At 50.1% G+C, this 16210-nt stretch overlaps 1 protein-coding gene across 1 annotated transcript in view; it reads left to right on the top strand.

Moving 5' to 3' along the window:
- Nucleotides 1–16210, top strand: part of LOC140411508 (dynein axonemal heavy chain 8-like) — a 2059122-nt gene that overhangs the window by 944406 nt on the left and 1098506 nt on the right. Inside the window, exons 31-33 of the mRNA XM_072500594.1 lie at nucleotides 2895–2957; nucleotides 5082–5182; nucleotides 6080–6217. Coding sequence (XP_072356695.1) covers nucleotides 2895–2957; nucleotides 5082–5182; nucleotides 6080–6217 — 302 coding nt within the window. The remainder of the gene's footprint in view (nucleotides 1–2894; nucleotides 2958–5081; nucleotides 5183–6079; nucleotides 6218–16210) is intronic.

The raw sequence follows: 16210 nt of genomic DNA, 5'->3' as shown, positions 1-16210 counted from the left end.
AGAGGGCAGGAATCACAGGAGTCCACCTCCAGTTCTGCTGTACCGTCTGGGGAACCACGTAGACGTAGTCAAAGGGCCCGTAAGGCCAAACAATTAGACACTGAGTAAGTTGGCACGGGTGCAGGGCACAGATGAGTTTTAGGGGCTAGGGCACGTGCATGAACTCCTTTGGTTATTAAAGTCAATGTTACACCTACCGAAGCTGCCTTTGTGCTCTGTCCAAAGTGTGCGGGGGTGTCATGTACGTTGAGCGCAAGTGTGTGTGTGAGGGGTGGTCTTACCTCAGCCCCAGGTGAGTCTGCCCCCTTCCCCCTGGGCCGCCATCAACATCCCCCGGGCAGAGGACGGGACCGTGCGCTGCAGTGTCACAGCCGCATGCAGGGATGGTCCGGGTGGATGGTGGTACTGTGGCCATGGGTCAGACATCGTCCAACGATGTAGAGCCAGGAGCTCATCGCAGGGCGGGTTGTCATAATCCTGCGGCACATCGCCCCTCTGCTGGGCTATGTTGTGCAGGACGCAGCACACCACAATGATGCGGCCGACCCTATCTGACCGATACTGGAGGGCGCCCCCAGAGAGGTCCAGGCACCTGAAACGCATCTTCAGCACACCAAAGCACCTCTCGATTACTCCCCTTGTCGCTACATGGGCATCATTGTAGCGGTTCTCCGCCTCATTGCGTGGCCTCCGTATAGGCGTCATCAGCCACGATCGCAATGGGTAGCCCCTGTCGCCCAGCAACCAGCCCCTCAGCCGGGGATGGCGTCCCTCGTACATGCCGGGGATGGATGACCGCGACAACACGAATGAGTCGTGTACACTGCCTGGGTGACGGGCGCAGACGTGCAGGATCATCATGCGGTGGTCGCAGACCACCTGTACGTTCATCGAATAGGTCCCCTTCCTATTAGTGAACACGGCCCTGTTATCTGCAGGTGGCCGCACGGCGACCTTGGCTGGCCCGGTCCACGGGGAAGCGGATGTAGCGGTGCGCCATGGCATATAGGGCATCTGTCACTGCCCGGATGCACCTGTGCACCGATGTCTGCGATATGCCGGACAGGTCCCCACTCGGTGCCTGGAATGACCCCGTTGCATAAAAGTTCAGGGCCACCATAACCTTGACGGACACGGGGAGAGGGTGTCCCCCGCCAGTGCCACGCGGTGACAGGTGTGCCAGCAGGTGGCAGATGTGTGCCACGGTTTCCCGGCTCATCCGGAGTCTCCTCCTGCATTCCCGGTCCGTGAGGTCCTGGTATGACTGCCGGGGCCGGTACACACGGGGCGCCCTCGGGTGCCTCCGTTGCCGTGGGGCCGCGACGTCCTCCTCCCCCTCCTCGTCCTGTCGGTCAGGTGTCCCTCCAGCCTGGGCGGCTGCCGCCTGCCCCTCTGCGGCAGCCTGCACCGCCTCTCTGGCACGCTCCTCCTCCTCCTCCTCCTCCTCATCCAGGGCAGCATAGACATGAGCGGCTGCCACCACGGCGGCCAACATCGCTGGATGATCTGAAAACATGACGGCCTGGTGAGGGGGAGGGGAACGACGACATGTCATCATTGCCCATATCCCCTCCTCCCCCCAGCCAGGTGGCATGGACCGCATGGGTCCAACTGTTGGAGGCTGGCACCTGGCCAGGTGGACCAACTCACTTGCCCTCCCATCCCCCTCCTCGGCGCGGACCCCCCCCCCCCCCAACCTCCACCCCAGCACGGACCCCCCCCAACCCCCAACCTCCACCCCGGCACGGCACGGACCCCCCCCAACCTCCACCCCGGCATGGACCCCCCCCAACCTCCACCCCAGCACGGACCCCCCCCCAACCTCCACCCCGGCACGGACCCCCCCCAACCTCCACCCCAGCACGGACCCCCCCCCAACCTCCACCACGGCACGGACCCCCCCCCCCAACCTCCACCCCGGCACGGACCCCCCCCAACCTCCACCCCGGCACGGCACGGACCCCCCCCAACCTCCACCCCGGCACGGACCCCCCCAACCTCCACCCCAGCACGGACCCCCCCCAACCTCCACCCCGGCACAGCATGGACCCCCCCCAACCTCCACCCCAGCACGGACCCCCCCCCAACCCCCAACCTCCACCCCGGCACGGACCCCCCCCCAACCTCCACCCCAGCACGGACCCCCCCCCAACCTCCACCACGGCACGGCACGGACCCCCCCCAACCTCCACCCCGGCACGGACCCCCCCAACCTCCACCCCAGCACGGACCCCCCCCCCAACCTCCACCCCGGCACAGCACGGACCCCCCCCAACCTCCACCCCAGCACGGACCCCCCCCCCAACCCCCAACCTCCACCCCGGCACGGACCCCCCCCCCCCAACCTCCACCCTGGCACGGACCCCCTCCCGGCACTGCCCCGGAGCCCAGCCTACTCTAACCACCCCCCCCCCCCGCCGCACACACACACAACCCGAGACACACCTCTCCTCACGCAATCAGACTGCGGCCATGCCATTGCCTGCCCAGAGCCAACCCCCCAGGCCGTCACTCACATCCACGCTGGTCGGCGTGAGCCTGGAGCACCGGGTCACGCCGATGAAAAGGAGGTTTGATTCACGTCGACGTGAACGGTCATTACGTCGACGGGACTTCGGCCCATCCGGAAGGGAGAATATCGGCAGGCCGAAAATCGGCTGCCTTGCGTGACATTCTCCGCGGCAGCGGCGCCATTAACGCCCTCCGACTTTTCTCCCTTCGGAGACTTCGGCAACCGGCGGGGGCGGGATTCACGGCGGCCAACGGCCATTCTCCGACCCTCTGGGGGGTCGGAGAATGACGCCCCCTTTGATTGTTGCCTTATTTAGAAATATACATTTCCTTCTCTAGATTAATAGACAATTCTGTGAACATTATATTATTTTCTGTTGTAGGAAGGTCCAATGGTTCCAGGTATTGCACCTGCAGAAGCCAGCACAAGATTACAGATCTTTCAGGTAATTGTAAAGATAATACGTTTGTAAATTAATTGCTAAGGGCAATCAACTATCAGAAAAACGTATCAGTTTGCAGATATTTCACCTTCAGTTTGGATCAGTTTGCAGATATTTCACCTTCAGTTTGGATCAGTTTGTATATATTTCACCTTCAGTTTGGATCAGTTTTCCAATATGTCCCATATACTGATGCCAATTTTTGCTTGAAAGTTCAATGCCATTCTTGTATTTTATATGTTGATCAACAATCCTTATCTACTTTTATAACCAAGGGCATAAAATACTGGACAATCACAACAGGTCTGGCAGCATCTGTGGAGAGAAAAGGGAGCTAACGTTTCGAGTCTGGATGACTCTTTGTCAAAGCAAAGGGCTGTATAACAAGGGCCTTTTCTGTTACAAAGCCATTAAATTGAATTCAACGCAAAATTCCTTTTCCCATTCAAATTAATTTAGATACTTTTACATGGAACTGCACCTCCAGGCTCAATTATCTGAGATCCGATGCTACAGCACGGTTTCTCTTTATTCCTACACAAGCTACATTCACATTAGTTTCAAATTTCAAGGTCTTGGTAGACTTTAACCAAGTCATTTTGTATGTACATTAACAGACAGATAACGTAACTTACCTATTTAACGCTTTCAGGCCACAAATTTTAATGGACACTAGTCGTGGAGGTGAAATTACTTTTGCTTTTGTATTTATACCAGCACTCTAGACTTGCCTGCAAAATGTTACCATTAATTGAACTGTGCAGCCTCATTAAAAAAACTTCTGAAACTCCAGGAACAACTGGCCAAAACGTTTCAAGTTTCTCCACCACCAAAGCATATTGCAGTAAATCACAGATACGCCGCCCAGAATTTTCCATCCTTTCAAATTAGCGCAATGCATTGATTACCCGTAGCATAGAATCCCTGCGGTGCAGAAGTGAGACTATTCAGCCCATAGAGTCTGCACTGGCCCTCTGAAAAAGCACCCTGCCTAGGTGCACACCCCGGCCCTATCCTCGTAACCCCACCTAACCTGGACATCTTTGGACATCAAGGGGCAATTAAGCATGGCCAATCTGCCTAACCTGCACATCTTTGGACTGTGGGAGGAAACGGAGCACACGGAGGAAATCCATGCAGACACAGGGAGAAAGTGCAAACTCCACACAGACCCGGATCCCTGGCGCTGTGAGGGAGCAGTGCTGACCACTGTGCTACCGTGTCACCTGTGAGAGTCATAGCATCATAGAAATTTGGATCCAGGAAAATTTAGCTTATTGCCAACTGTGGTTACAGAATGACTTATTCTTCAGAACAATAATTCCCATAGTTTTCTCCAGTGGGTGAAGAACCTGCTGTAGTTTTACTTGAGCAGTTAATTATGTGGAAAGTCCAAAGATGTGCATGTTAAATGGATTGACCATGCTAAATTACCCTTGGTGTCCAAAGGTTAGATAGGGTTATGGGGTTGCGAGGCAATGGGCCTAGGTAGGGTGCTCTTTCAGAGGGTTGGTGCTGAATTGCCTCCTTCTGCACTGTAGGGATTCTATGATTCTATGAAAGTGTGAGAAAGTATTCACTAAAGAAAAGTTCCCCCTTTTAATGAATTGATTTTCAAGCCGGCTATTACTGGTCAACTACTTTCAGTTCCGAAGAAGTCATATTGGACTTGAAACATTGAGTGCGATTCAATGGGCAAGTCCGTTGGCAAGGTCTTGCAGCCCTTTCAACGGCAACCCCACGCTGCGTGTTCCCTGGTTGTGGAGGGTGCGAACAATGGAATACCCCATTGGCAGTGGTGGGACCAGAAGATCCAGCCTCTGCCCAATGGCGGGCCATCTCCACTGCTGCAGAACATGATGTGTGGGTACCGGGGTGGAACCGTTTCCCTTCCCACAGACTTGCTGAATATTTACAGTACTTTCTGTGTTCACATCACTACTAACTGCTCCCATGCAAAGATATGTTTGTAAGTTCAATTAGTTGAAGTTGACACTCACAATTTAGGCTAGCAAGTGAGAAAATCTAGCTTGTAAAGATTTAATTCACATGGAAGAAATCTGCACATAATACCAAATTAAATAAAGCTGTTGGCATTCCTTATGTCTGAGCTGTGATTTGTTTCAGAGTTGGTTTGATGAGTTATGGAGGAAATTTGTGACATATTCTTCAGGAGAACGTTTATTTGGATTGCCAATCCAAGACTATGAAATACTCCAGAAAAATAAGTAAGTTACATTAGACACAGAAAACCACTGTGTTAATTTATATGTGACCACGTTAATTCTACTGCTGTCAAGAATGCCCTGAACCTACCTGCACAGAGACCCTTTTTTGTGAAATTGGAATTACAGAGTTTTGAGGAAGATAATATTTAGGGATAGGATAACTCTGTCAAAGAGCAGGCCCAAACATATTCAAAGAAAGAGAGACTTGCATTTGTGTCACACCTTTCAGTACGCTAGCTCATCACCAAGTGTTTTGAAGCCACAGAGGTCATTTTAAATGACATCATTGATTTCGCTTCATTATTGAAAATAGCCGTTTTATCTGCTGGTGTTCTAATTTGGCTGTGGAGTCTGACTGCAGACCTATATAGCTTTCCACAGAGCAAGCAAGAATAAATTGTCCAATTTTGTAGGGATTATCTGATCTTTGTAGCCTGCCTTTTATTCTGAGCTGCCTTTTTTTCTTGGAATTATTCAATGGAAACGTCACTACCTGAGATCACTCCACATTTTTCTCACAGTTTATTGTGGATTTGTCACATTTTCTGAGATTTGCCTTCAAGGAGTCATTGAATTTCATCTTAGTCCACCTTGCAGGTGGAGTTAAGTTTAAATAATACTACATGGCTATCTCAGGTATTTTATCATCAATCATATATACTACATGACAACACTTTCTGAGCTAACCTCTGATGATGAATTTTCAATTCCAGTCATTGGGGCGGCACGGTGGCACAGTGGTTAGCACAGCTGCCTACAGTATCAAGGATCCGGGTTCAATTCTGGCCTTGGATGACTGTCTGTGTGGAGTTTGCACTTTCTCCTTGTGTCTGTGTGGGTTTCCTCCGTGTTCTCCATTTGCTATTAATTACTGCTGCTGTTTTGCTTTCTCTCCAGGAAAGAGCTGAGCCTTCTTCAGAAATTGTACAGCCTGTATGATGCAGTGATGACTAATATTAATGGTTATTATGACGTGCTGTGGACTGAACTCGACATTGAGAAGATTAATGCTGAGCTGTTAGAATTTCAAAACAGGTTGGGAATAAAATTTGCTTACATTCAGATAAGTTATTCCATAAAGCATGTCGTTCATAGCACTTAAAGTTGCCATTATATATCGGAGTTTCTACATTCTTCCCTCATTTCAGTTCTGACGAGGAATCTGTGGACTTGAAACGTTAACTCTGTTTCTCTCCTGATGGATGCTGGCAGACCTGCTGAGTTTTTCAAGCGTCCTCTGTTCTTGTAGCAATGTTAGCTTTGATTTGATATTTTCCTGAAGATTTGATCATCTGTCCTGTGATGTGACAGAACCTCTGATGGTATGTGAAATTGCCCATTGTTTGAGTGTCTCCCTTACCTTGCTGGAAATGGTCAAATCCAGCCCTTTGTTTCTCTTTCTCTCAGTCAGGACCTGAGAGAGAAACCATGGGCCCTGGTACTTCTCCAGTTTCCCCACTCCTTCAAATCAGTTCAGAAAAATATACTTGCTCTTCACTTGTTTTGTGGACAGTCTTTTTCAATGGAGTCAAAACCTTGTTTTTAAAGAAACTCCTCTCCCAATCAAAAAAGAGGAATGATAAATCTGCAACTTATTGTGCTCTTTATTGTCTCAATCCCTATCTTGATGAGGACAGGGAGTTCTGTTTTCCTCAGCTGCTCAGGATCACTGAAGAACCCCGGAGGAGCCCGCTTCTGCTCTAAGGCTGGGAATTTCACCCACATCTCCCCCACTGGCCCAAGCCTCCTCCCTTCAGGGCACCCTGGGTGAATGGATGGGTAGGGGACTGACACATTTTGCAGATAAGGGGGAATGCAGCCGGAAGTGCCATCATGTGGTTTTCAACAAAATATTAGAAGCCTCAGCTGGGAGTTAACATCTGGACACGCCCAGCCTTCCAGCCTGAACCTCAGCATATTAAATGAGCTCCAGTTTCAGATAACGACCTAATATTCCCAACACACTTCAGCCTCCAGCTTAGACTCCTCAATGCCCCTCTTTTTGTTGTTTTAAGGTTTGTCCTGCTCTGAGCTGCCTTTTTCAGGAGCATATTCCTCCCTGCTTACCACAAACATGGATTGGCAATCCCCGAATTTCTCCAGTGGTAACAACCCCAGGCCAAGATTGATAGACTGCCCCCTTCTTCCCACCCCCACCCCCAGGGTTCTATTGAGAGTTGACATGTGCAACAGGATTCGGCGTTTAACTAAGTGCCCAATTTTAACAGGGGTTAAAGCTAAACTGGGTAATCTATGGTTAAATTTAAAATTAATAAGACAAAGATAAAATAACTAGTAGCCAATGTGGATGCCAGAAAGGAATATTTGGATTTGGATTTGGATTTGTTTATTGTCACGTGTACCGAGGTACAGTGAAAAGTATTTTTCTGGAGCACCTCAACAGATCATTAAGTACATGGGAAGAAAAGGGAATAAAAGAAAATACATAATAGGGCAACACAAGGTATACAATGTAACTATATAAGCACCGGCATCGGATGAAGCATACAGTGTTAATGAAATCAGTCCATAAGAGGGTCATTTAGGAGTCTGGTAACAGTGGGGAAGAAACTGTTTTTGAGTCTGTTCATGCGTGTTCTCAGACTTCTGTATCTCCTGCCCGATGGAAGAAGTTGGAAGAGTGAGTAAGCCGGGTGGGAGTGGTCTTTGATTATGCTGCCCGCTTTCCCCAGGCAGCGGGAGGTGTAGATGGAGTCAATGGATGGGAGGCAGGTTCGTGTGATGGACTGGGCGGTGTTCACGACTCTCTGAAGTTTCTTGCGGTCCTGGGCCGAGCAGTTGCCATACCAGGCTGTGATGCAGCCAGATAGGATGCTTTCTATGGTGCATCTGTAAAAGTTGGTAAGAGTCAATGTGGACATGCCGAATTTCCTTAGTTTCCTGAGGAAGTATAGGCGCTGTTGTGCTTTCTTGGTGGTAGCGTCGACGTGGGTGGACCAGGACAGATTTTTGGAGATGTGCACCCCTAGGAATTTGAAACTGCTAACCATCTCCACCGTGGCCCCGTTGATGCAGACAGGGGTGTGTACAGTACTTTGCTTCCTGAAGCCAATGACCAGCTCTTTAGTTTTGCTGGCATTGAGGGAGAGATTGTTGTCGCTGCACCACTCCACTAGGTAGCCAATCTCCCTCCTGTATTCTGACTCGTCGTTATTCGAGATCCGGATAACTATGGTCGTATCATCAGCAAACTTGTAAATGGAGTTGGAACCAAATTTTGCCAGCCAGTCGTGTGTGTACAGGGAGTAGAGTAGGGGGCTAAGTACGCAGCCTTGCGGGCCCCCGGTGTTGAGGACTATTGTGGAGGAGGTGTTGTTGTTCATTCTTACTGATTGTTGTCTGTTGGTCAGAAAATCAAGGATCCAGTTGCAGAGTGAGGAGCCAAGTCCTAGGTTTTGGAGCTTTGATATGAGCTTGGCTGGGATTATGGTGTTGAAGGCGGAGCTGTAGTCAATAAAGAGGAGTCTGATGTAGGAGTCCGTGTTGTCGAGATGCTCTAGGGATGAATGTAGGGCCAGGGAAATGGCGTCTGCTGTGGACCGGTTGCGACGGTATGCGAATTGCAGTGGATCAAGGCGTTCTGGGAGTATGGAGGTGATGCGCTTTATGATCAATCTCTCGAAGCACTTCATTATGACTAAAGTCAGGGCCACCGGACGGTAGTCATTGAGGCACATTGCCTGGTTCTTCTTTGGCTCCGATATGATGGTGTATCATGCTTAATAAAGCTGCTGGTTTTCAAGGAAGCTGACAGTTAGAATGGTTTGAGGAAATATAATAAATGCCTTTGAAAAGAAGACTGCTGGGAGATGATTAGTGGGAGGGTCATGAATTGGAAGGAAGGTTAGAAAGGAAGAATAGCGAAAATTAATTAGGGCAGTTTCTCAGAATGATTATATAGGATTCTCTTCCATTGCTACCTCTGTTCAAAAGTACATTGATGTGGAGATGCCGGCGTTGGACTGGGGTGAGCACAGTTAAAAGTCTTACAACACCAGGTTAAAGTCCAACAGGTTTGTTTCGATATCACTAGCTTTCGGAGCGCTGCTCCTTCCTCCGGTGAAATGTACAAATGTACATTGATGCATTTGCTGTACATTGGTGGACAATTTACAGACAATAATAGCCAATAATTCAGAGGCTTAAAGAATGGAAGGGACACTGATTAGGCAGAGAGATAGGCTAAAACAGTGGCAGATGGGATTCAATGTTAGCTGTTACATTCTCTCTTCCAACCTCTTCCATTGGGCAGAAGATACAAATGTTTGAGAACACGCACTAATAGATTCACAAACAGTGGGCTGAATTCTCCCTTTCTGAGACGTAGGGCTGGATTTTCCGATTGCCGATGCCGAAATCACGTTTGCCGATTGGCTGGAGAATCTGTTTTTACGGCGAAATCGGAGGGCGCCGCCGTTTTTCGGATGCTCCGCCCTATCAAAAGCGGCATGATCGCTGAGTATACCGCACACCGTTGGGATGGCCTCAGGACGTCATCTAAGGCCCTACCCCGTTGCTCTGCCTTCGATGAGCCATCTTCTCGGCGCCGCCGGTCGCATGTCCTCTCAGTTTACAGGGACCTCGCATGGCGGCTTTGGACTGTGTCCAACGTCGCCACAGTCTGGGGGGGGGGAGCTGTTCCGCTGGCAGGGGGGCTTCGGCGGGTGCTGGAAGGGACTGGCGGGGGTGGTCTGGGGTGGCGAGGGGGGTTACTGAGGGGCACTATCCGGCAGGCTGGGTCCGCACGTGGCCACCGCCATGTTGTACGGTGCGGCCGCTGCAGATCACCGCTGTGTGCATGCGCGGCCATGGACCCCGCCATTCTGCATCCGTATCAGCAGGTAAAGCAGGGGGCTTTACGTGGCGCGGTTCTAGCCTCCCACCGGGCGGAGCATCGATGTAGGGGCGCCGCCAACTTTTTGCTCATAAGACCAGATGCTTCCTCTGGACATAGTCGCAGAATCAGAGAATCCAGCCCTAAGTGTTGACGCCAGTACAGGATAGGAGGAGTTCCATGACAGAAAAACCGGCTCTGCACCTGGACCGATTCAGCTACTATAACAATAATAATCTTTATTGTCACAAGTAGGCTTACGTTAACACTGCAATGAAGTTACTGTGAAAATCCCCTTGTCACCACTTTCCGGCACCTGTTCGGGTACACTGAGGGAGAATTCAGAATGTCCAATTCACCTAACAGCATGTTCTTTCAGGACTTATGGGAGGAAACCGGAGCACCCGGAGGAAACCCATGCAGACACGGGAAGAACCTACAGATTCTGCACAGACAACGACCCAAACCGGGAAGCGAACCTGGAACCCTTGGGCTGTGAAGCAACAGTGCTAACCACTGTGCTACCGTGTCTCCCACTGTAAGGGGCTAGCACTGGAGCCACGTGGAACACAATCGAATCGTATGGCAGGGGTGTGGGCACGGGAGCAATAGGTCAGAAGGTGAGAGCATTGAGGGAGAACTATGGAATAGGGACAGTGGGGCTTTGAGGCAGAGCAGACAGGATGAAGTTGCTGAACACAGCGGGTCTGATGGCCTGAAGTGCATATGTTTTAATGCAAGAAGTATTACGGGTAAGGCAGATGAACTTAGAGCTTGGATTAGTACTTGGAACTATGATGTTGTTGCCATTACAGAGACCTGGTTGAGGGAAGGGCAGGATTGGCAGCTAAACGTTCCAGGATTTAGATGTTTCAGGCGGGATAGAGGGGGATGTAAAAGGGGAGGCGGAGTTGCGCTACTGGTTCGGGAGAATATCACAGCTGTACTGCGGGACGACACCTCAGAGGGCAGTGAGGCTATATGGGTAGAGATCAGGAATAAGAAGGGTGCAGTCACAATGTTGGGGGTTTACTACAGGCCTCCCAACAGCCAGCGGGAGATAGAGGAGCAGATAGGTAGACAGATTTTGGAAAAGAGTAAAAACAACAGGGTTGTGGTGATGGGAGACTTCAACTTCCCCAATATTGACTGGGACTCACTTAGTGCCAGGGGCTTAGACGGGGCGGAGTTTGTAAGGAGCATCCAGGAGGGCTTCTTAAAACAATATGTAGACAGTCCAACTAGGGAAGGGGCGGTACTAGACCTGGTATTGGGGAATGAGCCCGGCCAGGTGGTAGATGTTTCAGTAGGGGAGCATTTCGGGAACAGTGACCACAATTCAGTAAGTTTTAAAGTACTGGTGGATAAGATAAGGATAAGAGTGGTCCTAGGATGAATGTGCTAAATTGGGGGAAGGCTAATATTAGGCGGGATCTGAAGAACATAGATTGGGGGCGGATGTTTGAGGGCAAATCAACATCTGACATGTGGGAGGCTTTCAAGTGTCAGTTGAAAGGAATTCAGGACCGGCATATTCCTGTGAGGAAGAAGGATAAATACGGCAATTTTCGGGAACCTTGGATAACGAGAGATATTGTAGGCCTTGTCAAAAAGAAAAAGGAGGCATTTGTCAGGGCTAAAAGGCTGGGAACAGATGAAGCCTGCGTGGAATATAAGGAAAGTAGGAAGGAACTTAAGCAAGGAGTCAGGAGGGCTAGAAGGGGTCACGAAAAGTCACTGGCAAATAGGGTTAAGGAAAATCCCAAGGCTTTTTACACGTACATAAAAAGCAAGAGGGTAGCCAGGGAAAGGGTTGGCCAACTGAAGGATAGGCAAGGGAATCTATGTGTGGAGCCAGAGGAAATGGGCGAGGTACTAAATGAATACTTTGCATCAGTATTCACCAAAGAGAAGAAATTGGTAGATGTTGAGTCTGGAGAAGGGTGTGTAGATAGCCTGGGTTACATTGAGATCCAAAAAGACGAGGTGTTGGGTGTCTTAAAAAATATTAAGGTAGATAAGTCCCCAGGGTCTGATGGGATCTACCCCAGAATACTGAAGGAGGCTGGAGAGGAAATTGCTGAGGCCTTGACAGAAATCTTTAGATCCTCACTGTCTTCAGGGGATGTCCCGGAGGACTGGAGAATAGCCAAGGTTGTTCCTCTGTTTAAGAAGGGTAGCAAGGATAATCCAGGGAACTACAGGCCGGTGAGCCTTACTTCAGTGGTAGGGAAATTACTGGAGAGAATTCTTCGAGACAGGATCTACTCCCATTTGGAAGCAAATGGACGTATTAGTGAGAGGCAGCATGGTTTTGTGAAGGGGAGGTCGTGTCTCACTAACTTGATAGAGTTTTTCGAGGAGGTCACTAAGATGATTGATGCAGGTAGGGCAGTGGATGTTGTCTATATGGACTTCAGTAAGGCCTTTGACAAGGTCCCTCATGGTAGACTAGTACAAAAGGTGAAGTCACATGGGATCAGGGGTGAGCTGGCAAGGTGGATACAGAACTGGCTAGGTCATAGAAGGCAGAGAGTAGCAATGGAAGGATGCTTTTCTAATTGGAGGGCTGTGACCAGTGGTGTTCCACAGGGATCAGTGCTGGGACCGTTGCTGTTTGTAGTATATATAAATGATTTGGAGGAAAATGTAACTGGTCTGATTAGTAAGTTTGCAGACGACACAAAGGTTGGTGGAATTGCGGATAGCGATGAGGACTGTCAGAGGATACAGCAGGATTTAGATTGCTTGGAGACTTGGGCGGAGAGATGGCAGATGGAGTTTAATCTGGACAAATGTGAGGTAATGCATTTTGGAAGGTCTAATGCAGGTAGGGAATATACAGTGAATGGTAGAACCCTCAAGAGTATTGAAAGTCAAAGAGATCTAGGAGTACAGGTCCACAGGTCATTGAAAGGGGCAACACAGGTGGAGAAGGTAGTCAAGAAGGCATACGGCATGCTTGCCTTCATTGGCCGGGGCATTGAGTATAAGAATTGGCAAGTCATGTTGCAGCTGTATAGAACCTTAGTTAGGCCACACTTGGAGTATAGTGTTCAATTCTGGTCGCTACACTACCAGAAGGATGTGGAGGCTTTAAAGAGGGTGCAGAAGAGATTTACCAGAATGTTGCCGCGTATGGAGGGCATTAGCTATGAGGAGCGGTTGAATAAACTCGGTTTGTTCTCACTGGAACGAAGGAGGTTGAGGGGAGAACTGATAGAGGTCTACAAAATTATGAGGGGCATAGACAGAGTGGATAGTCAGACGCTTTTCCCCAGGGTGGAGGGGTCAATTACTAGGGGGCATAGGTTTAAGGTGAGAGGGGCAAGGTTTAGAGTAGATGTACGAGGCAAGTTTTTTACGCAGAGGGTAGTGGGTGCCTGGAACGCGCTACCGGAGGAGGTGGTGGAAGCAGGGACGATAGTGACATTTAAGGGGCATCTTGACAAATACATGAATAGGATGGGAATAGAGGGATACGGACCCAGGAAGTGTAGAAGATTGTAGTTTAGTCGGGCAGCATGGTCGGCACGGGCTTGGAGGGCCGAAGGGCCTGTTCCTGTGCTGTACATTTCTTTGTTCTTTGTTCTAGTTTGAATCCAATGTGAAACGGTGCGGGATTCCCGTACCAGCCTCCCCGAACAGGCGCCGGAATGTGGCGACTAGGGGCTTTTCACAGTAATTTCATTTGAAGCCTACTTGTGACAATAAGTGATTTTCATTTCATTTTTTTCATTCGCCGGTTTCGCGATTGACACTCAGGAGGCTGACAGGCTGCAGCCGCACATACAAACTTCACTCCTCACACACAGCATCCCAGCCAACAAGGTGGCAGCAAGACGGGCAGCAAAAGGTTCACGGAGGCTGAGCTGGAGACTCTCCTGGACGTGGTGGAGGAGAGGTGGTTGGCCCTATACCTCGGCCTGGGAAGGAGGCTGCCCGCCATCGCCATTCGCCGTGCCTGGGCGAAGGTGGCAGAGGCGGTCAGAGACGTCGGTAACATCTTCCTGACCGGCCAGCAGTGTTGGAAAAAACTGCACAATCTCTGCAGGGCTGCCAGGGTGAGCAGGCAGCACCAACCCCCTGTCTCATACACCCGCAACCCTACCCCTCCCAACCTGGAGGCTGGGCAAAGCCCCACCCTGCACCACATGTCGGCATCCATACCGGCCCCCATGGCCGGTGTCCTGACACTGAGGCCACCTCCGAATCCCTAAATTAGCCCCCAGGTGAATCTCAACATGCCTGGCTCCCTCACCGTCCGATTCACCTTACTTGCACCACAGCTGCTCACCGCTAACAAGAGGGAAATACTTTTAAACACTTCCTGAGTACTCACTCACAAGGATGGCAGCACGTACACCTGCTCCTTGCTTTGGTGATGCCGACCTGGCCAGGCTTTTCAACGCTTACAGTCATTTAATTGAAAGATTTAAATCAGCACCGAGGTCAGCAATGACACCTGGGAAGCAGTGGCAGCAGCAGTTACATTCATGTCATGCAAGTACCAGGCAATGACCATCTCCTGGAGGTTACCATTGTGGTAAACCACTGTTACACCTTTATTAGGTCAGTACGAAGTCTGACAACACCAGGTTAAAGTCCAACAGGTTTGTTTCGATGTCACTAGCTTTCGGAGCGCTGCTCCTTCCTCAGGTGAATGAAGAGGTCTGCTCCAGAAACACATATATAGACAAATTCAAAGATGCCAAACAATGCGAGGAATGCGACCATTAGCAGGTGATTAAATCCTTACGGATCCTCCCTACGGATCCAGCTTCCACCCTAAACACATTAAAGAAGCCATCCCCTATGGACATCGCTCCGTATACACAGGATCTGCTCAGACGAGGAGGAGCGTAACAGACATCTACAGACGTTGAAAGATGCCCTCGTACGAATAGGATATGGCACTCGACTCATCGATCGACAGTTCCAACGCGCCACAGCGACAAACCGCACCGACCTCCTCAGAAGACAAACATGGGACACAACCGACAGAATACCCTTCGTCGTCCAGTACTTTCCCGGAGCGGAGAAACTACGTCATCTTCTTCACAGCCTTCAACACGTCATTGATGACGATGAACATCTTGCCAAGGTCATCCCCACACCCCCACTACTTGCCTTCAAACAACCGCGCAACCACAAACGAACCATTGTTTGCAGCAAACTACCCAGTCTTCAGAACAGTGACCACGACACCACACAACCCTGTCATAGCAATCTCTGCAAGACGTGCCAGATCATCGACATGGATACCACTATTACACGTGAGAACACCACCCACCAGGTACGCGGTACATACTCGTGCGACTCGGCCAACGTTGTCTACCTCATACGCTGCAGGAAAGGATGTCCCGAAGCGTGGTACATTGGCGAGACCATGCAGACGCTGCGACAACGAATGAACGGACATCGCGCAACAATCACCAGGCAGGAATGTTCCCTTCCAGTCGGGGAACACTTCAGCAGTCAAGGGCATTCAGCCTCTGATCTCCGGGTAAGCGTTCTCCAAGGCGGCCTTCAGGACCCGCAACAACGCAGAATCGCCAAGCAGAAACTTATAGCCAAGTTCCGCACACATGAGTGCGGCCTCAACCGGGACCTGGGATTCATGTCGCATTACATTCATCCCCCACCATCTGGCCTGTGAAATCCTACCAACTGTCCTGGCTTGATACAATTCACACCTCTTTAACCTGGGGTTACCCCATCTCTGGATCTGTAAGGATTTAATCACCTGCTAATGGTCGCATTCCTAGCATTGTTTGGCATCTTTGAATTTGTCTATATATGTGTTTCTGGAGCAGACCTCTTCATTCACCTGAGGAAGGAGCAGCACTCCGAAAGCTAGTGACATCGAAACAAACCTGTTGGACTTTAACCTGGTGTTGTAAGACTTCGTACTATGCTCACCCCAGTCCAACGCCGGCATCTCCACATCTTTATTAGGTGATTTAAGGTAGGACCTGTACTACAGGTTCGCTGGTAGCCCCTGCCTGCTGGCTCCGCCCAGTAGGAGGAGTATAAATATGCATGTCCTCTATTCAGCAGCCATTTTGCCAGCTGTGGGAGGCCACACATCTTACTGCAATAAAGCCACAGTTGTATCCAACCTAAGTCTTTGTACAATTGATCGTGCATCAATTTATTGCAGTATGATGTGT

Source organism: Scyliorhinus torazame, chromosome 4, assembly GCF_047496885.1.
Source record: "Scyliorhinus torazame isolate Kashiwa2021f chromosome 4, sScyTor2.1, whole genome shotgun sequence".
NCBI classification, from domain to species: domain Eukaryota; kingdom Metazoa; phylum Chordata; class Chondrichthyes; order Carcharhiniformes; family Scyliorhinidae; genus Scyliorhinus; species Scyliorhinus torazame.
Note: the sequence above shows the minus strand (reverse complement) of the source record. Positions and strands in the feature narration are given on the sequence as shown.